This window comes from Suncus etruscus, chromosome 8, assembly GCF_024139225.1.
Source record: "Suncus etruscus isolate mSunEtr1 chromosome 8, mSunEtr1.pri.cur, whole genome shotgun sequence".
Classification (NCBI taxonomy): Eukaryota; Metazoa; Chordata; class Mammalia; order Eulipotyphla; family Soricidae; genus Suncus; species Suncus etruscus.
The window spans coordinates 39,627,533-39,652,627 of NC_064855.1; the positions used below are offsets into that span (position 1 = coordinate 39,627,533).

General features: G+C 37.5%; 1 protein-coding gene across 1 annotated transcript in view; it reads right to left on the reverse strand.

Moving 5' to 3' along the window:
* MTMR6 (myotubularin related protein 6) overlaps positions 1 to 25,095 on the reverse strand; it is a 49,798-nt gene that overhangs the window by 10,382 nt on the left and 14,321 nt on the right. The window contains 11 exon segments of the mRNA XM_049778351.1: positions 55 to 266; positions 611 to 652; positions 2,674 to 2,709; positions 2,711 to 2,803; positions 4,062 to 4,171; positions 5,625 to 5,757; positions 9,523 to 9,657; positions 14,199 to 14,327; positions 14,520 to 14,677; positions 17,578 to 17,740; positions 18,934 to 19,050. Of these exon segments, the coding sequence (XP_049634308.1) occupies positions 55 to 266; positions 611 to 652; positions 2,674 to 2,709; positions 2,711 to 2,803; positions 4,062 to 4,171; positions 5,625 to 5,757; positions 9,523 to 9,657; positions 14,199 to 14,327; positions 14,520 to 14,677; positions 17,578 to 17,740; positions 18,934 to 19,050 (1,328 nt within the window).

Consider the following 25,095-nt stretch of genomic DNA (forward strand, 5'->3'; position numbering starts at 1 on the left):
AGCAAGCACATTATCGCTGTGTTGTCGCTCTGGCCCCTAAACCATCTTTCTTACTTGAGTTCTTCTCTTTCCTTCTGACAATTTCCAAGGAAGTTTCTCCCAAATTGGCAAGAATGAATATGTTCATGATCTGAAGAAGAAATTCCCTCACTGAATTCAAAGGCTTGTGGAAACTGTTCAGTCAAATGCCACACACATTCCAAGAACTGAGTAAACACTGGTGAGACTTCCTTTGGGTCACCATCCAATTGGCCACACCTAGCCCCCCCCCAAAAAAAGTATAAACTTTTAATATCATCTCTGGAAAAAATTCATTATACATGAATTGTTAAATTTATAACATATATACAAACCTTTTCCCCCCAAAATAAAACAAAAACACTGTAAACATTTATACAAATACATTTTTCAAGTATAAATTTTAAAGGATATATTACTTTACAATTAATAAAATCTAAATAGAAATGAAGGTAGTAGTACACAAAAGTTCACATCATTTCATCAAATATTTAAGTTTACCTAAGCAGAGAGCAATGATTTTACCAATTTTATAAAAAAAAAAAAAAAAAAAAAAAAAAAGAAACAAATGATTATTACTCACCTATCTGAAAAATTTGTGTCCGAAGGAGATCCAATCCTTTTCTATTAAAACCTTAGTACAAAATAATCATATAATTTTAATCTGTTTATGAAGGATTATACCCTATTATCTTAAAGATGGTATTTATACTTTTAAATTAAGGTTGCAGATTAAACAAAAAATTCCTTTAATATAATCCAAATACAAAGACACTGAATTAGAGTTAACGTTAAAGATGTGAAAAATAGAGGCTGGAGCAGTGGCAAAAATTGCTAGCCTCGGACAGAACCGTGGTTAGATGCCCCAGTGTTCAAAATGGTCCCCCAAGCCAGGATTTCTGAGGCATAGTCAGGAGTAACCCCTGAGCATCACTGGGTGTAGGCCCAAAACAACAAACAAAAAAGTGAAAATAAGGGCAGGGGACTCAGAGATTCCCATCCCTGGAACCATATGCTTTCTTGAGCATGGCAGATGTAGACCTGAAGATTCCCCAAGTCCACTAGGAAAAAAAAAAAGATTTCTGAGGCATTGCAAGGAGTAATCCTCTGAGCATCACCGGGTGTGGCCCCAAAACCAAAAAAATAAAAAGGAAAAAAAAAGAGAATTGGGGGGGAGGGAGACTGGAGAGATAACAGGTAAAGCCAACATGGGGTCAATCCTGGCACCAGATTTGGTCCCCTAATCACTGCCAGGAATAATAACTGAGCAGAGAGGTAGGTAAGCCCTGAGCACAGCTGTGTGTAGCCCCCAAAAATATAAAAAAAAAGAAGATAATATATAAAAGCGAAGGTGGGGGCCAGAGAGATGACTCAAAGGATTAGTACACGTTTTGCTTATGGGGAGTCCCACCTTTGATCCATGCCCTTTGTATCATCCTGAGACTCACCCCAGAAGCCCTAAGCTAAGGGCAGCCTTCAAATGTGCTTCAAAATTTAAAAAAAAAAAAAAATTTTAAGGAATTTTTTAAAGGAAATACAGATATAAAAACAGGTTGTATTGGGGACGGAGAGATAGCATGGAGGTAAGGCACTTTGCCTTTCACTGCAGAAGGTCTCGGGTGTGGTTAGAATACCAGCATCCCATATGGTCCCCCTGAGCCTGCCAGAGGCGATTTCTGAGCCTAGAGCCAGGTGTAAACCTGAGTGCTGCCAGGTGTGTGACCCAAAAAAACAAACAAACAAACAATGGTTGTATTTATTTACAACTTAAATAAAAGTAAGAGCTATACAGCACTAATTAATTTGTATTTTTGCATAATGATATGTGTAGTGATAGGGCTAAAGAGGGGTCAGAGTGTTGCAAATCCTTTGCATGCAGTCCCACCCCTGGTTTGATCTCTTTATTATTCCCAAGTTAACCCAGGAGTGATCCTTGAGTGCAGAGTCAGGAGTAAGCCCTTAGTATCACTGGGAGTAGTTCCCCCAAAGGAGTTTTTCTGACTTAGTCTCTAACATTATAACTCTGATTCTATAGAAGTCCAGATAAACATGATAGCTAAGGATGCAGTTTCTGAATCATATTGCTTGAACATCTGTGTGACTATGGGCATGTAATTTTCAGACTGGAACTTCAGATTTTACTATGGTTTCTCTCTCATTCTTCTTACATACCCAAATCTAAAAATTGTCCTTTCTCACTAACCTTTTCATGTGCTTATCTCAGTGAGTAGCAGAAAAGCACTATCCATGGGACCAGAGCAATTTGCACAGCGGGTAAGGCATTTGCCTTGTACACAATTGACTTGGGTTCAATTGCTGGCAACCCCTATGGTCTCATCAGCCTGCCAGGAGTGATTACTGAAAACAGAGCCAGGAGTAACCCTGAGCACTGCTGGGTATGGGCCACCCCCACCCCCGCCAAACAAAAGCACTATTCATCCTAGTAACCAGTCTGGAGCCTGGATTAAGTCTGGTTTAAGACACTAAAGGAGAATTTCTATCTATGTCACATTCAATCAGTGAGCAATTTTTTAGATGCCAGCTGCATAAGTTCCTTTAGCTGCAAAGATCAAAATTATATCCTAAATTACCACATTTCCCTTGAAAGATCATAATGTCTTCTATTTGGGAATCATAGTTCTAATAAATCCTTACCATAAATCCTTTGATTGTCCGGTAGTAGGAATCCAAGTAAGAGAGACCCAAGGGAACAAACCTGGGAAGTCCTATCCCAACCATCAGAAACAATTGTACCCAATACGCTTGCATTTTCAACAATTATTGCCTAAAAAAGAAAGATTATATAACAATATTCTAGAATATATTTTAAGGTAAATCAAAATGTTCTACAATTTGGGGTCAGAAAAACTGTTTAGGGGCTGGCGACGGTGGCGCTAGAGGTAAGGTGTCTGCTTTGCAAAGCGCTAGCCAAGGAAGGAACCGCCCATTCGATCCCCAGCATCCCATATGGTCCACCCAAGCCCGGGGCAATTTCTGAGCGCTTAGCCAGGAGTAACCCCTGAGCATCAAATGGCTGTGGTCCGAAAAACCAAAAAAAAAAAAAAAAAAAAAAAAAGAAAAACTGTTTAGTAGATAGGGTGTTTGTCTTACATGCAGCCAACCTGGGTTCAATCCCAACATCCTAGTGGTGCCCCAAGCACTGCCCAGGAGTACTTTCTGAGTCCAAAGTCAGGAGTAACCCCTGATTATCAAAGAGTATGGGGGGGAAAAGTTCTTTTCACTGTCCAAATGTGGCTCAGTGGCTTAAAGCACCAGCAAGCACAAAACTAAGAGTTCAAATGCAGATGATGATTATAAGGCTATCTGTTTAATCCTTCAGTGCTGTTACATGCGCCAAAGTGGTCCTGTAAGCCACACATTCTGGGATCACTGGCAAGGGAAATATTTTTTAAATTTAAATAACCTTTTAAAATGTTAAATAAATTAAAAGTTCTACTTGACCAGAAAGATAACTCGACAAACTGAACTTGTTTTGGCTTTACATGTAGGAGACCCTGCTTCTATCTCCCATACTGAACAGTCACTGATGGCAACAATAAATCCACTGAGAAACTGCTGGAATAGCCCCAACAAAAAATAGTTGTATAGCTGTATTTTCTGTTTTTAGCTCAAAACCATGCTACTAAAGGTACTGCATTACAAAAAGAATAAATGCAATGACATCTGTCAAAAGGTAATTTCATTAAAAAAAAACATACAATGGGGCTGGAGAAATATGCCTTGCAAGCAGCTGATCCAGAACCAAAGGTGGTTGGTTCAAATCCCGATGTCCCATATGGTCCCCTGTGTCTGCCAGGAGCTATTTCTGAGCAGACAGCCAGGAGTAACCCCTGAGCACGCTGGGTGTGGCCCAAAAACAAAAACAAAAAACAAAACAAAACAAAAAAAAACACACACACACAATGTAAAATATATAAAAGTGATAAATACTGTTTTAAATATTAAAAAATTTTTACATCCCTAAAGTAAATCTATTCCTTCCCGAGATTTATAAATACCAAAACCAAGTAACAAAGTGTTACTTTTGCTAAAAAGATTGCAGCATCCATAACAGCTTTGATATGACGAAGCCATCCTGAACTCTCCAAACCAGAGTAGAAATCATTGACAGAAAGTCCCTTGGTACCATTAACTAAAAAAGAACAGAGAGAAAAATCATTTCAGTTAGAATGGAGCTGAAGCAGGGGTCTTAAACTCACGGCCTACGGGCCATTTGCGGCCCTCTGTACAACATTTTGTGACCCTGCCCTAGAGGAATCTTTTTTTTTGTTTTGTTTTGTTTTAGTTGTTTGGGTCACACCCTCCAATTATCAAGGCTTAATACTGACTTTGCACTCAAGGAATACTCGGCTTTGCCTCCTGCGGCCCCCAGGTAAATTGAGTTTGAGACCCCTAGCTAAAGTTTTCACTTCTATGCAAGATATCTCTGAGCAAATGAACTAGCAAGAAAAAAAGACAATAAACAAGATTCATTATGAAAATATACTATTAAGACTTCATGGGCCACTGGGTAGATAGCACAAGCAAATAGCACAGAATACCATATGGTCCCCACAAGCCTGCCAGGAGTAAATCCTGAGTGCAGAGGCAGGAGCAACTCCTGCATACTTACAGGTGTAGCCCAAAAACTAAAACAAAACAAACAATAACAACAAAAAAACATAGGCCAGACACAGCAGGTAGGGCCACCTTGCATGTAGCCAACCCATATTTGATACCTGGCAACCCTATGGTCCCTTGGGAACTGCAGGGTGGCCCAAAATCAAAACAAAACAAAACAAAAACCTCAGTAAAATATATTTGGACACAATTTTTCATCATTTTATCTATTTAAAAAAATGCTTAAGGGGAACTGGAGGGATAGCACAGCAGTAGGGCACTTGCCTTGCACATGACTGACTCAGGACAGACCTGGGTTCTATCCCCGGTGTCCAATATGATCTCCCAAGCCAGGAAAGATTTCTGAGCAAAAAGCCAGGAGTTACTCCAGAGCATCACTGGGTGAGGCCCAAAAACAAACAAACAAAAAAGCTTAAGGGGCTGAGGAGATGATTCAAGGGGCTGGAGCACATAATTTGCATGTGAAAACCTATGAGATACGGGCCTAAAGCCAGGCAATACACAATTATTTCCTACCTTCCACCCCCAGTACCTTCAAAGTAGCCCAACTCCATGCCAAATTTAGTATACAAGCTCTGCTGGGTGTGACCCTGTTCTCTTACCCAAAATATACAACGCTAATCTTTTTTAAAGAAAATGTGCCATTGCATGTATTTACTTGAAAACAGTACTTCAGGGATGGAGAAATTAAGAATTAATGACCTGGAGCACATGCATGTATGAAGGAGACCTAGTTCAATCAGGCATGGTCCCCACAAACACTGCCAGGAGTAACCCCCACATATTGAGCCAGAAGTAGCCCTTGAGCAGTGTTGGATGAAACCCAAATTATCACCTTCCCACATACATTAAAAAAATTTAAAACCTTGCAGTAACAGGTTTCAAAATATTAATTTAATTTAAATTGTTATGTCTTAGCATGATTTTCCAATGAATAAAGTTGCCTCCCAGAGTAATAAGCATACCTTCCAATAATTTCTGAAGGCTGGACCTCATAACATGAATATTTTCAATTCCAACAAATTGAAATCTAATATTAGAATAGTTATCTTCATTTTCATAACCTTTTCCAGCCGCTCTGTTGGCCATTGCATTCAGCTAAAATGTGATTTTAGGAATTCAATGAAAAATTAATTTTAGTTTTAATTTAAATTTTTAAAATGTCATGAAAACACAAAGTATATTTTAGCCAGAAGAGTTCAAAGCTAAATACACAGCCTTTTATAAAATAAAAATGTTACATGTGATAAGGTAATGATAAAGCAAACTATAAAATAACAACATGATTGCTATAAAAAAGACAGACAGAAGTTCCCACAAATCACAACACAAAATACATTTGTGCTTTAATTACTCAAGCTAGTATTTCAAAATTTTAAAAAGAGAGCTGAGTCATAACACAGTAAGTAGGGCATTTGTCTTGTATACATATGGCTCAGGTTTGATTCCTGGCACTATATATGGTTGCCTGAGCCTTCCAGGAGTGATGATCCATGAGTGCAGAGATAGAAGTAAGAAAGCCCTGGCACACAGTGTGGCTTTCCCAGTGCCCCCCCCCCCAAAAAATTTTTTAACTAAAACAGTTATTTAAATCTTTAATAATTTAGGACTTGTTAATCCCATGACAGTATACTTCAGGGGTGGAGAAACCCTGTATCTCCTAGGCCCAGGGAAGTCCCTCTATATCCCCAATAGTTACTGTGCCTATGCAGGGAGAAAAAGAAAAAAGAAAGGCACAAAATAATCATTTTTGATTTTTTTTTTTTGTTTGTTTGTTTTTTGTTTTTGGGTCACACCTTGCAGTGCTCAGGGGTTACTCCTATCTCTATGCTCAGAAATCACTCCTGGCAGGCTCAGGGGACCATATGGGGTGCCAGGATTCGAACCACCAACCTTTCGCATGCAAGACAAATGCCTTACCTCCATGCTATCTCTCCGGCCCCCATTTTTGATTATTGACTGATTGATTTTTATTGACGTCTTTATTTTGGTGTAGAGATTGAAGTTGATGTCTGCAATTTTATTTTATTTTATTTTATTTTACTTTATCTTTCTCTCTCTTTTTGTACTCTGGCATGGTTTGATTTCAGAACCGAGACTATTGAGTGGTGCTTGTCTTTATTGCTGTAGTGTTCACTGGACATTTGATATTTCTTTCTGTATTGATGTGGTGTTTCAATTACCTTTTTCATATCCTCGCTCAAACTGAGGTTGAAAGCCTCTAGAAGGACTCCGCCCATTTTCAGCTTATTTTATTTTATTTTATTATTTTTTACTCCATTCTATTGCTTTTCTTTCCTTCAAACAAAACCACATAACTCGAATTATCGAACTTCACCTCTCAAATAGAGGGGGAAACAAGGGAAGGTACCAGTATCAAACAGATATATGATCACATATATATGTGACAAAGAGGGGACCACCTACTCTAGCAGCCCGGGGGATGATAGGGGGGATATGGTTGCAGGAAGGGAACAGGGATGGGGGAAGACAAATTTGGTGATGGGTATTTCCCTGATTCAAAGTTAATATGTACCTAAAATACTACTGTGAAAGATATGTAAGCCAATATGATCAAAATAAAAATTAAAAAAAATAATTTAGGACTTGAGAGGTAATTGTTTCACAGAGTAAAGAGAGTTCACGTTAAAATAATCTACAACACTTAAGCATTCAGAAAGTTACAAATACCAGAAAAATCTAAAATGTATCAGATTTGTGATTACTGAGGGCCCATATAGTGTATCAAAATTTTACATGTCACAGATTCTGTGCAGTAAATACATCTACAGTACATGTATACAAAACATATCACAGCATATACTCTGCTTATGCAGTAAATACATCTCTGAAAATTAGGCAAAAAATAAACATATAGCCAAAGAGATAGTTCAATGGGCTGACATGCAAAATTTTGCATGCAGAAAGCCTGGATTTGATCTCTGGAACCACAGAGTGCCCACCACTAACACACATGAACCCTGGGATACTGAGCCAGGAGTGACCTCTGAGCACCATTAGTTTTCTAGGAAGAAAACAAACTATTAATCCATAGTTTGGGTTTTAGATATAAAATGTTCACTCAGAATATGACATGTTTAATTCTTTCAGGCTAAAATTTCATTTAGTACATTGTTATTATAATCTATTAGTATTATTCTAAACTTGGATTAAAAAAACCTAATTTGAAAAAGTAGCTTTCTATTGAGCAGATTAATAAATACAGTGAACTTGTATATACTGGCTCACTGATTTTATTTAGCACCTTTAATGACTAAAAAAACATTGGATATTGGACCGGGCGGTGGCGCTAAAGGTAAGGTGCCTGCCTTGCCTGCGCTAGCCTTGGACGGACTGCGGTTCGATCCCCCGGCATCCCATATGGTCCCCCAAGCCAGGAGCAACTTCTGAGCGCATAGCCAGGAGTAACCCCTGAGCGTTACTGGGTGTGGCCCAAAAACCAAAAAAAAAACATTGGATATTTAAAATATTCCCCCAAATATTACTATCTGAGCTTATGTTTAATTAGTAATCAACAAGGTACATTTTCAGTCAATTATAAAAAAAGAAGATCTTATATTCAAAGAAACAAACCATTCTCGGACCTACTGTACTGTATGTACCTCAGAAAAATTTGTATTGTAATAACTTTTTATATGCAGTATTATCTGAAATTATTTTAACCAATTAAAACCCCCACTCATATAAGTAAAATTTTTATAACAGATAGCATCAATAGTCTTTACTTCTAAGTATTTTTACAAATCTATTAATTTCTGATTTTATACTTAATTTAATCAAATTAATCTTGTTTTCTACACATCTTTTGTGAAGCTATAGATTAGAATTACTTCTAAAATCACTACTATTCCTTTCAATAAAGCTGCCTAAAAGCATGTTCCATATCGCTCACTCGCTTTTCCTCATTGTTTTCTCTTATTTTCTCCTCATTCCAGATTTTTGAAGAAATCCTCACTATAATTCTGCCAAAGTCCTTTTGTGTAGCCCACCAGCTCTGCATGCGATGCTATAATAAAAATTAAAAGCAATGTTAGCTTTTACCATTTTGTGGATTTTAATTACTTTAGTTTTAGGATCCTAGCTGAACTGACTGTTTAAGTGTGCTATAAAAGCTAAAGAGATTCTGATATTTGTCCTAGTAATAAAATTTATATTATCAGATATCAGCTATGTATTATGTTAATTATATTATAGATGGTCTAACAGAATATTTTCTATTCAATGTAATTATCAACAACAATGCTTCCTAAATTATTTTCCTCTTTTCCTTAATCAAAGTACAGTTTTAAGAAAACATTTTCCCAATAAAAAAATTCTACCAAAACCAGTATGAATATATCACTTTTCAAAAGAACTAGTATTTCTTCAGAATAACAAAAACTTAGACATTATTTGGTACCAAATATAAAATTCAACTTTTATAAATTTATAACTGTATATACTTTAAAGACAAAAAATCACCATGTAAATTATGGTTAATTGGTATCCTAGTAAGGTATGCCAGATTTTTCAAAAAGTAGGGCAATACTGGGGGTTTCACTTACAAAGATGCTCAGAGCTCAGTGTCTACCAAGGCCATTTATGGTTGGAATGGGAGGAAATGAGACATCAACTACTAGAAATCAAGTGAACTAAGGCCTTGAAGATGCTAGGCAAGTGCTCTTAACTCTTGACTCTCCTCAGTATTAAGCTGATATATTTTTTAAAAACTGATTTCCTTAGCATCATTAACCTCAGCTAATTTAAAACCAGGATTCACATATTTTGCATACAAACTAATCAACTCCAAATAACTAAAGAAAGAAGAAAAGCAACAGACTCTACCATATTCAAGACACATACTTTGGGCCTGGTATCCACAACATACATGTAACGATTGGCTGGGTTGGCTTTACTAATGGCTTGAAGCAAATGTTCATCCTCCAGGCATCTGGCACTGAATCCAGAAAGTGGTTGACTACATCGACAAATTGCAGCCTAAGAAGATAGAAAATAGATTCTCCAAATAAGATCTAAAACAAATTTTAATAAATGTTTAAAAAGCAACCCTTAAAAATCAGAAATCAATCTGTTTAAAAGTGGTAGGATAATTAGGAGGTACAAGCTTAAAATTCTATTTGAAGTAAATACCATCTCATTATCTTCATGTTATTATAGTTTTCACAATATCTCTTTTATTAAGATACCTAAGTGCCTCCTTATTTATTTATTTATTTAAAGAAAAATCTTGGATTCTGAGAAACAATTTTAGTCTTTTTCTAATTTAGTTTTTAATTTTTATTTTCTATTTCTCTCCCCCACCCCTCTCTCGCTCTCGCTTGCTTTTTGGGCCACACCTGTGACGCTCAAGGCTTACTCCTGGCTATGTGCTCAGAAATTGTTCCTGGCTTGAAGGCAAATGCCTACCGCTGTGCTAATGCTCCTGGCCCCATCCATTTCCTTTTTGCATAAAACACTCTCCTTCTCCTCTCCTAGGGCACACCAGCTTCCCAATTTAGCCAGCCCTGCAACTCTTGTTAAGTTAAATAAGTTAAATGTAAATGTAAAATTTAAATATGAATTGAGTTTTCTTTCCTCTCAAAACTTTAGAAATATGTTCCAATCAAATTTTAAGACACTTTTTTGTTTGTTTGTTTTTTGGGCCATACCCAGTGATGTTCAAGGGTTACTCCTGGCTATGCGCTCAAAAATTGCTCCTGGCTTGGGGGACCATAGGGGACACTGGAAAATTGAAACACAGTCCATCCTAGTTAGCGTGTGCAAGGCAAACGCCCTACTGCTTGAGCTAACACTCCAGCCCCTAATTTTCTTATTTTCTATTTAGCAAGCTAATGTTAAGATACTTGTAATTTGCACACAGATTATAAAATATTTTCAGGGCTGGAGAGATAGCTCAATTGGCTGAGGAATGTTATGCATGTGTGAGGCCTTGGTTTGATTACCAACAGTGCATGATCTCTCTAGCACCACCCATAGTGGCCTCCCAAGAAAAAAATCTTTCAACTCAAGTTTAGATAAAAATCAGCCATTGAGGGGCCAGAGAGATAGCACTGAGGTAAGGCATTTGCCTTTCATTCAGAAGGTCATTAGTTGGAATCCCGGCATCCCATGTGGTCCCCTGAGCCTGCCAGGGACGATTTCTGAGTAAAGCCAGGAGTAACCCCTGAGCAATGCCGGGTGTGACCCAAAACCAAAAAAAAAAAAAAATAGCCATTGAATGAAAATTTGTATTTTCTTCAATTAAGCAACATTTTAGTTTCCAAAGACTTACAGATCTAATTAGAAAGCAGTTGTCTTTATATAAACTCCATCATAAAATAAGAAAGCTTTAGTATATAAGTTTAGTGGGCATAGGGTGCTGCCTTGCACACTGCTTAACTGGGTTTGATGCCTGGCACCATACATTCGCATATTGTCTCCCAAATATCACTAAGAGTTATTTCTGCTTACAGAGCTAGGAGTAGGCACTGAGTAAGACCAGATGTGGTCAAAAAAAGCTAAGAAAAATAATATTTTAGGGGCCGACGAGGTGGCGCTAGAAATAAGGTGTCTGCCCTGCAAGCGCTAGCCAAGAAAGGACCGTGGTTCGATCCCCCGGCAGCCAGGGGCAATTTCTGAGCACTTAGCCAGGAGAAACCCCTGAGCATGAAACGGGTGTGGCCTGAAAAACCAAACTATATATATATATTTTTTTTAAAGTAATCAAAGAGGACAAAATATCCATAAAAGACAAAAACTGTTGAATTAATTACAGCCTTAGAATAATTAAAATATTTTATTTAGGTCTATAAAATTTTCTCCATCTCATGCATACTAACTCCTACCAAAATTTCCTAACCAAATCATCACTTAGGGGAAAAATATATATAAATCTACATATTCACACAATTTAAATTTACACAAACAATAAAACTGTAGAAGTTTAATAAAATATAATGTAAGAATTACATCAAATTCTTTCAGACCTGAAAGACCTACTTCCTGAATTGTTAAGTGGGGTTAAATATCTTTCTTCAGTACAGCTTCAGGCTATCCTGTCTGTTATAAAAAGTAGATTAGAGGGGCCAGAGAGATAGCATGGAGGTAAGGCATTTGCCTTTCATGCAGGAGGTCATCGGTTCGAATCCCGATGCCCCATATGGTCCCCCGTGCCTGCCAGGAGCAATTTCTGAGCCTGGAGCCAGGAATAACCCCTGAGCACTGCCGGGTGTGACGCCCCCCCAAAAAAAAATACCACAAAACAAAACAAAAAGTAGATTAGAAACTTTTATGTATATGTTTTTACCTCTGAGTACCTTCCAAAATTCAGCTGGAATTAAATTCCTGAAAAACCATCATTAATAGTATTGTAATTAACATAACCTCAATCAGTAAATATTTTTTTTAATTAAGCTAAACTTTAAAAAAATTATAAATATATAAAACACATAAACTCAAAAGGTTTATACAATAAAAACAGATATGTCAATAAAATTGGGGGCAATAAAAACCAATGGACTATACTGATTTACCAGATTAAAGAAAGTAGTCAAACTCTGAACCAATAAGAGGTAGCAACAAAATCCCAAAGGGACTAGTGTTTGAGGCCTCTTTCCTAAACTGGGTAAAACTTAAAATAGGAGAACTGGATGGAACTGGTGTCTACAAAGAACTGTTTATGTGTAATATATGACTATTGGGGCCAGAAAGATAGCACAGAGGTAGGGCATTTGCCTTGCATGCAGAAGGACAGTGGTTCAAATCCCAGCATCCCATATAGTCCCCCAAGCCTGCCAGGAGCGATTTCAGAGTGTAGAGCCAGAAGTAACCCCTGAGTGCTGCCGGGTGTTACCCAAAAACAAAAACAAACAAACAAACAAACAAACCAAAAGTGACTATTTAAGGATCCCAAATCATAAAAGATAAAGTTTACTTATATATAAAGATTAACCTGAAGATTGACCAATTAGGCATAGCTGTGTGTGGAGATAAAATCTTACACCCCTCAAAAACTGTTGGATTAAGTAAAGTCTGTATTAAAAAAGTGAGAAGTCCTTTCACCTTCCCACACTTGAACATTGGTGCTAACACATACTAAGACCAAAGTTACACAGAAAGAATCCAAAAAAACCACAGATTACTCAAGTATACAAACTAAACAGTATTGTACTGTAGGACCTCAGTCTTAAATATGAGAGGCCAGCCAAGAATCAGGTATTTAGAAGATATAAAAAATAAAAATAAACAAGGAACTCTGAGAAAACAGGAAACTACTACTGTAGTTAAACAACATAGAAATTGCTTTTTAAATCTTCATTTTCAAAAAATTAAGTTATGACACAGATAATAGAAAACTGTCTTAAAAGTTCAAAAACTAGGGGCTAAAACAATAATATAGCAGACAGGGTGTTTGCCTTGCATGAAGATGACTTGGGTTTGATTTCCAACATTCCATATTGATCCTACCAAGTACCCACCAGGAGTGATTTCTGAGTGCAGACCAGGAGGATTGCCAGATGTAACCCCAAACAATAATAAAAAATTCAAAAGAGATCAGAAAATTGGGGCTGGAACAATAGCACAGTGGGTAGAGAATTTGTATTGAATGGGGCAAACTTGGTATACCATCCCTGAACAATACCCAGAGTGATTCCTAAATGTATAGTCAAGTTACCCCTAAGCACTGCTGGGTATGGCTGAACAAAAAAGTTCAGAAAATATGTGGTCTTGGATCTTAAAAATATCATATTGAAAAGGATCCAAGACATGAATTAGAGGTAAAAGAAAAATCTGGGTCTGGAGAGATAGCACAGTGGTAGGGTGTTTGCCTTGCACACAGCTGACCCAGGATTGATGGTGGTTCCATCCTGGTATCCCATATGGTCCCCCATGTCTGCCAGGAACGATTTCAGAGCGGAGAGCCAGGAGTAGCACCTGAAGGCTGCCAGTAGTGAGCAAAAACAAACAAACAAACAAAAAGATTGAGAAAATCTAGAAAAAAAGAAATGACTACTAAGAAAATGGAGTGTTATGCTAGTAATCAATGTGTCCACATAGGCAAAAGACATGAAATTAGCAAATAATAGAGAGCAATTTAAAATAGAGACCTGAGTTTTCAGACACATCAAGAGAAATTTTTAAAATAGGAAACATTATATAAGCTTCCTAATGGAAATAATTCAGTTTTACAAAAGATTGTTAGTCAAATTAGCATCAAACTCAATGCAGTACCGAAAAAGTGATTTACATCATTTTATAGTACAGCAGTAAGGCACTTGCCCTGTGTGCAAGTGACCCATATCAATCCCCAACACCACATATAATCTCCAGAGCACAGGGCCAGCTGTAAACACTGAGCACTGGCTGGGTATGACCAAAAATATTTTTTATTTTTCAGAAATGAAATACAATAAAAAGCCATATTAACAACATTATTCTAATGACCTCATTGTAAAAGTAAGTTCTTTTGGATACTTAAATTAAATTAAATTAAATACTTAAATTAAATACTTGTAAAAGCCAAAAGAAACACTTCTTACCTCCTTCTTTTGATGATAATAAGAAAGAACTGGGAATCTTCCCTTGCTCCGGAACTTGGAGCTACCCACAATTATTGGTTTGCTTGCTATTCGGGGAACATAAAGTTCTTTGGGGTAAGTTTCACAAATCTGTAAATGTCAAATAAAACAAAATCATTCTACTTAAATTTCAAAAATCCTGAAGTTAAAAACAACTTTAAAACTTTAAATGCAAGAACATATAATATGTAAAACAATAGACAGCAATGCACAGACTGCCACTGTGACTCTCTTAATTCTGGTACTAACATTTTCATAATTTTGTCAAAGTTACTAACATACCTTGTATTCTCTGTTGGCATCAGACAATTGCCAGTTAGAATTTGGCACCCCCATCCTCTTATATTCCTCAGAAAGGTTAATGAGTTGCCAACCTTGTAATCGTTCTGAATCATTTTGTTTAGGATTATAAGAAAATGCATAGAGATCTTCATATTTTGCTATAATATAAAAATACACAAATGTTAGAAAGAGAAAAGGAATGAAGGAAGGAAGGATAAGAAAGAGAAAGAAGGAAGGAAGGAAGGAAGGAAGGAAGGAAGGAAGGAAGGAAGGAAGGAAGGAAGGAAGGAAGGAAGGAAGGAAGGGAGGGAGGGAGGGAGGGAGGGAGGGAGGGAGGGAGGGAGGGAGGGAGGGAGGGAAGGAGGGAGGAAGGATAAGAAAGAAAAAAAAAGAAGGAAGGAAGGAAGGAAGGAAGGAAGGAAGGAAGGAAGGAAGGAAGGAAGGAAGGAAGGAAGGAAGGAAGGAAGGAAGGAAGGAAGGAAAGGAGGGAGGGAGGGAGGGAGGGAGGGAGGGAGGGAGGGAGGAAGGAAGGAAGGATAAGAAAGAAAAAGAAAGAAGGAAGGAAGGAAGGAAGGAAGGAAGGGAGGGAGGGAGGGAGGGAGGGAGGGAGGGAGGGAGGGAAGGAGGGAGGGAAGGAGGGAGGGAGGGAGGGAGGGAGGGAGGGAGGGAGGGAGGGAGGGAGGGAGGGAGGGGCTGGAGCAATAGCACAGCAGTAAGCACAGAGTGTTTGCCTTGCACGTGACCAACCCAGGATGAACCTGGGTTCTATCCCCAGCATCCCATATAGTCCCCCAAACCTGCCAGGAGCGATTTCTGAGCAGAGCCAGGAGTAACCCTAGCACCACCGGGTATGGCCCAACTCCCCCCCCCCCAAAAAAAAAAAAATAGACACACAAAAAATACACCAATGTTGAAAACACGATTTACAGTACTTAATATAATATACCTGAAAATACAATTTTTTCAATTTTATCCCTTCACTTTCCTTTAAAAATCTCATCAATAGCTAGTATTTGAATTTAAGTATTTTTTTTCCGATTCTTTGATAATTATTTCTAAAGACAGAGTAAAAATTTACATTTTTAACATTAGTGTTACTTTTTAAATTTTTTAATGTTACATTTATAACATTAAATTCTCCGGGGCCGGAGAGATAGCATGGAGGTAAGGTGTTTGCCTTGCCTACAGAAGGACAGCGGTTCAAATCCCGGCATCCCATATGGTCCCCCGAGCCTGCCAGGAATGATTTCTGAGCATAGAGCCAGGAGTAACCCCTGAGCTCCTCAGGGTGTGACTCAAAAAAACAAAAACAAAAACAAAAAATTCTTTACTGAAATATTTCCTTTTCTTAAAGCAAAATTTTAAATATACCATCCAGTCAATGTATTTCCTAAATTAGATGTAAAATAGTAAAACTAAAGTTATATTTTTAAAAATAAAATCTAAAGACAACATACAAAAAGAACAGGAAACTGTATATTCATTCTTGCAAGACAGGAGTTGTGAACCAAAAAAAATGGCAATAGTTGCACAAAATTCCAGATCGGATTCATTTCTGAAAAAAGCCCATTGATGTCACAGAAAAATCTTATTATTTTGTTTCTACTTGTTTCATGTCTACATGTTTGTTTTGTTATGCAAATTTTGCATAATTTGTTTCATTACCTGCATGTAATCAGGTCATTCCTGGCAATCCTGGGGGCCTTGCAGTGCTGGCATTGTACATGCAAAAATAGATGCTCTCAGTCTTTGGAGCTCTCTCTCTAGCCCTTACCAACTTCTTTTTTCTTCTGGTTTTTGGGCCACCCCTGAAAATGCGCAAGGATTACTCCTAGCATAACTTGGGACACCATCTGGGATGCTGGGGATATCAAATCCAGGTTGGCTGTGTGCAAGGCCTACCCACTGTTCTGTATCTCCAGCCCTTAGCCCTTACCATCTTTAAACTATCTAATGTAACTGGTAGCAGTGGGATAAATGTGTTAGAAAAGGCTTCATAAGTTCAACAAGTGAACAAACACCTGCTCACCATAACACATTATATGATGTTCCATCTCTCTAGCCCACTATAAACCTTTTCTTATAGTTCAGATCAAAAGTTTTCAATTATTTCTAGAACAATATTCTTGAACACATGAATTTAATTAACATTTACTTAATTAAAAGTATGGGGGGGCCCTGGTAATGTGTCTCAGTAGCAAAGTACCTGTTATGCAATGAATCTATGAGCTGTATCCCCAGCACTGGCAACCCAATTAGACATCTCTGACACACCACCAAGTACAGGCATAAAAGTAGCAAAATTAACAGAGGAAGTGGAAGACATGACTGTTGGGAGCCAGATCCTTTGAAACATAGCTTAGCATAAGTACAGCCATTTTGCCTCAGACAGACATTTTGTCTCAGCATTGCCCTTAATCTGAACTTAAGATTTGTACCTGCCAAATGGGCAGGAGTTGACACAGACTGCCCTTTAAGAATTTGACCACACAGGAAGGCTTGTTATAACATGTAAGTACTTGCAGGAGGTATGCTGGCAGAGCATTGTGATTTTTATAAATACACCTAGAGATTGCGTTGTTCATGTAACCACCCACTATTGTTCACTCTCTATATAAGCCCTGCTTGCTTGAAATAAAATTGACACTTTGATCAGAATCCTTGACTTGGTGTCCCCCTTTTTTTTTTTTTTTTTTGGTGTCCCCTTTTTCTCCCACCCTTCTTTCTTTCAGGTAAGAGTCCTTTCCACGACCACGAATAACTGTGAGCTGAGGGCCGGCTCACATGACTATACATGAAGATGCTGAATAAGAGTAAAAATATGTTTTTTTTTTTTTTTTTTTAAGTAGGATATAAGGGGCCTTGCACATGGCTGAGCCAAGTTTGATGCCTGGGATCCCAAGACTACCGGCAATGATCCCTGAGTGCAGAGTGAGGAGTAAGTCCTGATCACCAAACACCAAAAAGAAAAAAAAAAGTAAAATATAAAAGAGCACTATTGATCAATAAGTATTTTAGATGATCTATCTCAACATAAAGCTCTATTCTCTAACAGTACCTTGTTTTGATAATTGTAGTAAAGAGTTGTAAATATCGTGGCAATCTCTTTCTCTGGGAACAATGAAATGCACAATCCGGAAGTTCTTGCACTGAATCACAAGTGGGCATCCAGAAGTCGTCAAAGCCAGTTTCTCTACTGAGGCAATATGGTGGTGCAATATCTATAACATGAAAAAAACATCGACAATTATAAAAATAACTAAATAACTTTTATAGATTGTATAAAACCTGTTATAAATCATACACAAAAAGCAATCCAGTTATGCTATGTTATTCCCCATTTCTCTAATCTTATTTTGAATTCTCCATTACAGACTAAGCTTTCTCGCTCAAGTCCCCCAAGTTCCTATATATAGAGAGTTCTTTCTAAAAACTGGGATGATACCACTAGATAAAACACTACCTCTTTGCTTAAGGACATCTAATACCACTTCTGACCTTTGCTTAAAATTCATTACCATGAAGTATATATAGTCTGACAATTCCTAAATCACTTTCTAGCAAGTTAGATTCCCTATTATTCTATTACACATCATTGTATGCTTTTTCTCTATGACAGTACATAAGTAAGTAAATGTCTATATCTCCAGTAAGATGTTGAGAGTTTCATAAGAAGTAATACTACAGCTAAGTTGATCAACAATATAACTCTAGCACCTAACATTATCTGAAGCATGATCCACTTAAAATAAAAATAAATGTTATTCATAATTGCTATGCAATATTCAAATTTAAATCAAGCCAAGATACAGGTATAATCTTCAGATATTACAATAAATGCTACTAAATAAATATAGAGAAACTTTATTACTTAAAATATTTTAAATGGGCTCGGAGAGATAGCACAGTGGCGTTTGCCTTGCAAGCAGCCAATCCAGGACCAAAGGTGGTTGGTTCGAATCCCAGTGTCCCAAATGGTCCCCGTGCCCGCCAGGAGCTATTTCTGAGCAGACAGCCAGGAGTGACCCCTGAGCACTGCCGGGTGTGGCCCAAAAACCAAAAAATATATATATTTTAAACATATTTTCCCTCCCCCAATATTTTAAACATATTTATCATCTAAACCCATAATACTGTTTGCTGTTTTTAAATGATTTTTTTTGTCATTCTTTTTCTTTTTTTCAGGGCTTACTCCTGGCTTCAATTAGGGGTCATTCCAGGCAGGGTCTGGGGGATGATTTGAGGTGCCAGAGTTCAAAGACAGATTCGCCATATGCAAGGGAAACGCCCTACCCATTACACTATCTCTCCAGCCCCAATGTTCTATCTCAGTATCACCCTTGTTAAAATAAAACACAGCAACAAATCAAGTCCATTCTTGATCATAAACAGTTCAGCAGAAGGTCTTCCTTACCCAGGTTTCTTTCTGATGGGAATCTATAAATAACAGATGTGTGGCTGTAAGATACAGTGTTCCTGTTAATGACTTATTGCTGGTACTGAATCGGTCAAGTAATTTCACTTGTTCAACCTGGAAAAAAAAAAAAGATGTCCTTATTTCAAAAGTGTTATAAAAGTTTCTCGGTTTTCCCAAGATGTAAACATACCATTCTTTTCCTTCTACTGTTCAAAAACATGAGTTTATTTAATGTTGAGTGTTAAATTACACATGACTTTGGGAAATACATAAACTACAAATAACACCAACATGATTTGCAGTTACAATGGAATAAAAATTCTGTAGGAACCAGAGAAATATCATAGGGGTAGGGCGTTTGCCTTGCATGCAAGACAGTGGTTCAAATCCCAGCATCCCATATGGTCCCCTGACCCTGCCAGGAGCGATTTCTGAGTGTAGAGCCAGGAGTAACCCCTGAGCACTGCCGGGTGTGACCCAAAAACAAACAAACAAAAACCTATAAAAGAGATGAACAAAGATAAGCAAAAATATTCTTTATATCAGGAGTTGGTATATTTTATTAAAATTGGAAATTGAAAATATGCAAGGTAATTATGTGAAGTTACAAATGAAAGTTACCAGGAAAATTAAATCAGGAAATAGATAAATGGCTGCAAAGTCCAATGTAAAATCTATATTCTCCTCACCCATCCAACTAAGGACAACATTTTGTATCCATTTCTGTGTTTTTAGTCAATTATTCTCCATCATAAGATCATGTCTGTTTAATTACTAGTTAAGCATTCCTATCTCCCAACAGGAATGTTTCCTCAGAAAAAGCAATCAATTCATTAATGTTTTACTACATTTCTTATTGATTTAAATTTGCTGCATACAATTTACAATACTGCTATTTACAATAGCCAGAATCTGAAAACAACCCAGATGCCCAACAATGGATGAGTGTCTAAAGAAACTGTGGTACATATACACAATAGAACACTATGCAGCCGTCAGGAAAAATGAAGCCAAGAAATTTTCCTATATGTGGATAGAAATGGAAACTATTATACTTGGTAAAATAAGTCAGAGGGAGAGAGATAGACACAGAATAGACTCACCCAGATATTTAAGAAAAATTAAAGACAATATATTAATAATACCCAGAGTCATTAGAGATGAGGGCTGGAGAAACTGACCCACGATACGAAGCTTACCACAAAGAGTGGTGAGTGCAGTTAGAGAAATAACTATACTAACGACTATCATGACAATGGTAGTGAGTGAGAGAAATAGAATGCCTGTCTTGGACAGAACAGGGGGATGTTCTTTTTTATGACTGAAACCCAACTACAAACATGTTTTTAATCCTTAAATATATTATAAAAATAAATTAGGGGCCATCCCATCAGTGTTTAGGTGTCCTGATACGCACTGATGGGTCACCAGGACTATATCCAGTGATGCTGGTATGGGAGGCAGGCAGTTCCAAGGGTCATATTCAGGGTCTTGCACGTGCTATTCATATGCTCTACCTCTCAAGTTATCTCATTATTGATCAGGAAATATAGGCTTAGTGCATGATAAAGCATACACTAGTTTATATAGAAAATATTACTGGAAGAACCCTCAAGTAGCCTCCCAGTAGGCCTGGTATTTCAAAGACAAATATATCAAAAATGAAAAAAATATTCCCTGGCTATATATTATATGCTGCTTTGGCCACCACTAGTGGCTAAGACAAAAAAGATAATGTATAGTCAGCACGCTTATATGCTACTGTCACTGATGAGCAAATTTAGAGTTGGCCAGAAAATTGTAGGAAAAAACTGCTTTGAAAAAACAGAATTAATAGTGGGAAAAGGTGAATAAACAGGGTTAGGATGTGGCATATGTACAGTCATAGAATGCACTCCTTGCATATGTGAGGCCCAGCATGAGAAAAAAAAGCTCACAGTTACAATCCACAATAACAGCAGCAATTCTTCAAATTGGATTTCTCTCTTAAACCACATAGCACCCTTATTTCACTGATTACATACTTTCCCCATATACCTTCTTTTCTCTTACTAAAATTGGAGGGGGAAGGTCCCCATTATGAAAATGTGATTCTAAAGTAAAACAATAACTTTTGGGGGGGAGAAGTGGGGAGGAAATCCCAAACAATATTGAGGGTGTTCAGGAGGCCAACCCCAGTGATGCCTAGCCAAGCAAAGCAGTTCCACCACAACCACTCCTTTGTTACAATGGAGTGGAGGGGTGCATTCAGTACTGGGTATCAAACTTGGACCTTAAACATCTAAAACATATGCTCCAGTTCTTTGAACAATCTCTCCCATGCAAATCATTGCTACTGAAAAGGGTAAAACCTCTGAAGAAACTGACTTCAAGATATATATAGCTTTTTGCTTAGATAGCATCTTGTTAAGTTAAATAAGTTGGGCCTGGAGAGATAACACAGCGGTGTTTGCCTTGCAAGCAGCCGATCCAGGACCTAAGGTGGTTGGTTCGAATCCCAGTGTCCCATATGGTTCCCCGTGCCGGCCAGGAGCTATTTCTGAGCAGACAGCCAGGAGTAACCCCTGAGCACCGCCGGGTGTGGCCCAAAAACAAAAACAAAAAAAGAAATAAGTTAAATAAGTTAAATATAAAATTAAAATATGAATTGAGTTTTAATTCCTCTCAAAACTTTAGAAATATGTTCCAATCAAAACTTAAGACACTTTTTTTTTTTTTTTTTTTTTGGTTTTTGGGCCATATCCGGTGACGCTCAGGGGTTACTTCTGGATAGCCAGGAATCGCTCCTGGCTTGGGGAGCCATATGGGACTCTGGGGGATCGAACCACGATCCGTCCTAGGTTAGTCGCAAAGAAGGCAAACACCTTACTGCTTGTGCCACCACTCCGGCCCCAATTTAAGACACTTTTAAGACAACAGGATCAACTAACATTTATTCCTCTTCAACTGCATCTGGCTTGGCAGTAAGGACAGTACAATCAAGCAAAAGCAATTACCATAAAAGAAACTCACTTTCCTAAGAATAAAACCAAAGTGTTGGTGCTTCTAAACAAAAGAGAATACAAATGGAAACACTAATCAAGCTAACAATTTTTGCCAACATTTTGCCTTCATAAAATTACTCGGAAAAAATGTATACTGACAAGTATTTAAAAGAATGATGATTTCATTCCCATTTGTTTAAAAAGTAAGTTTGTGGGCCAAGTGCTAGTACAGTGGGTAGGATGCCTTGCACAGGTATGACCTGGGTTCAATCACTGGCACTCATATGATTTCCTGAGCACTGCCAGGAGTAAGCCCCAAACACCACCTGATGTAACCCCAAAATCAAATTAATAGTAAATTTGATGCATGAGCATCTGAATCTGTGGGGTTTTATTTATTTTGTTCCATTAATTCTTTTATTTTAAGCATCATGGTCAAAACAATTATTAATGGTAGGATTTCAGGCATAAAACATTGCAGTACCACACCCTCCACTTTTCTCTACCACTGTCACCTTGTCCACCATCGACCACCCTCACAGTAAGCTTTCTACTGAACACCAATTCTCAGTTTCTGTTGCCTTAGTGCATTTATTTCTTTACAAGATGAGAGAGATCATTCTGTGTCTGTCCCTCTGCTTAATAACTACACTCAGTTAAAGGGTCTTATTTCTTTTTGTGCGCCAACAAAAAGTCTTAATAATAATTAATAGTTTCTTAATTTCTCTATGACACACAGTTCTCTACACAATTATCTAAACACATAATTTTCTACATGTAAAGCAATCATCTGTATTCCTCTCTGCTCAAACTTCATCACTATTACTCCTTGTGTTCCGTTCTCTATAACAGTCTTACCTGTTATCACTGTTTTAGCCTAATACTTCCAAAACTGCACGTTTAGCGCTAATCTCTTGTACTCTCAATGCTGCTGTGAATATAATATATATTAAATTAAAATAACAGCAGTTCCTGATAAGGGTACTGAGGCCAGGGCCGGAGTGGTGGCACAGGCCATAAGGCATCTGTCTTGTGCATGCTAGCGTAGGATGGACTGTGGTTCGATCCCCTGGTGTCCCATATGGTCCCCCAAGCCAGGAGCAATTTCTGAGCACATAGCCAGGAGTAACCCCTGAGTGTCACCAGGTGAGGCCGAAAAAAGAAAGGATAAAGAGTACTGAGGTCTTACTATACGATATAATACTTATTATAATAATTATTTTATTATCATATTTTATATTTATGTTATATAATATAAATACTATATTATAATACAATATTATACTATACTATATTATTCTATTATACTACACTATATTATACTATAAATTCTGTGTCACTGGTGGTATTGTGGTGAGACTAGCTGTCTTTCAATACAGTAAGTTCTTTTGGAGTGTAGGAGAAGGGTGGTTGGGCCATATCCCTAGTGCTCAGGGGCTATTCCTGGCTCTCTATTCAGAAATGACTACTAATGGTGCCAGGGAAACCATATTTGTGTGCTGGGTATTCAAACTGGAATATACCTGGGTAAAGTGAGTACCTTACCTTCAGCTTTTACTTTAAGTTATTAATATACATTATTTTTCTGCAGAAGATACTAATACTAGCCCCAAAGAAAATGGTATTTCAAGATAATATCATACAGCTACTTGTAAATTGGAGACCACAGAATCTAATCATTGATTTGGATTTTCCTGATCATCAACTAATGAGCATTTTTTTCTTTTTTTTTTTCCTTCAGTGTTTTTTTGTTTTGTTTTGTTTTTGTTTTTTTAGTTTTTGGGTCACACCCAGCAGCACTCAGGGGTTCCTCCTGGCTCTATGCTCAGAAATCTCTCATGGCAGGCTTAGGGGACCACATGGAATGCCAGAATTCAAACCACTGTCCTTCTGCATGCAAGGCAAATGCCCTACCTCCATGCTATCTCTCCAGCCCCTAATGAGCATTTTTTCATATGCTTATTGGCCAGCTTCTTTAGAGGAGTGTCATCTACTCTCTCCATTTTTTATAGGCTTTTGGATTTTTTGTTTATATAAACTTTACGTATCTTGGATATTAGCCCTTTATCTGATGTGTTGAGAGCATTTTCTCCCATTCAGTTGGGTGTCTCTGTTTTAGCCCAGGTTTCTTTTGCTATGCAGAAAATTTTTCGTGTGATGTAGTTCTATTTATGTCATTGATAATAGCTATATGGCCCATTCTAGTTTCCTCAATATATTTCATGGATTCTGGTATGATCTCAAGGTCTTTGATCCACTTTGAACTGATTATTTCAGTTCATTTCGCATGTGGTTATCCAGTTAACCCAACAGCATTTTTTGAGGAGGTTATCTTTACTCCACTTCATATACTTGGCACCTTAGTCAAAAATTAACATTGTTGGGGCTGGGGCAGTGGCGCAGTGGTAGGGCATGTGCCTTGCATATGGCTGACCTAGAATGGACCACAGTTTGACCCCCTGGTGTTCCATATGGTCCCCCAAGCCAGGAGCTGTTTCTGAGAGCATAGCCAGGAATAACCTGAGCGTCACCAGGTGTGACCCAAAAACAAACAAAAAAATTAATTGATTGCAGATCTGGGGATTTGTCTTTGGCTACTCAATTCTGACCCACTTGCCAAAGAGTCTATCTCTATTCCTGTACAAACTGTTTTGATTACTATAGCGTTGTAGCATAGTTTCAGGCAAGGTAATGAGATAACACCCAATTTATTTCACTGTATGACTATTTGGGGTGTTTTGTGGCCATTTGGAGTATTTCATACAAATTTTATTACTGACTGTGCTAAGCCCCTAAAGAACATGAGAATCTAAATAAAAACTGTGTTGAACCTATGTTATAATTTAGATAGGGTGGTAATTTTAGAAGATGGTCATTGGAAAATACTGATTCTTCCAAACCATAAACATGGAATATTTGTCCATTTTAAGGTTTTTGAGAAAGGTGACAAAAGACTAATGGTATTCATCTTAGTTTTACATTCCTATCTCATTACCCAATGAAAATAGCACTCTTTCTCTATAACTATAATTCTTAGCTCTATTTGAATGTCTATCAAAATTGGAAATTCAAACTTAAAAGTACAAAACATTCTAAGCTTTTTTAATAGATTTACTTTTATTTTTATTAATTTATTATTTTTTATTTACTTTTTTTTTTGGGGGGTCACACCAGG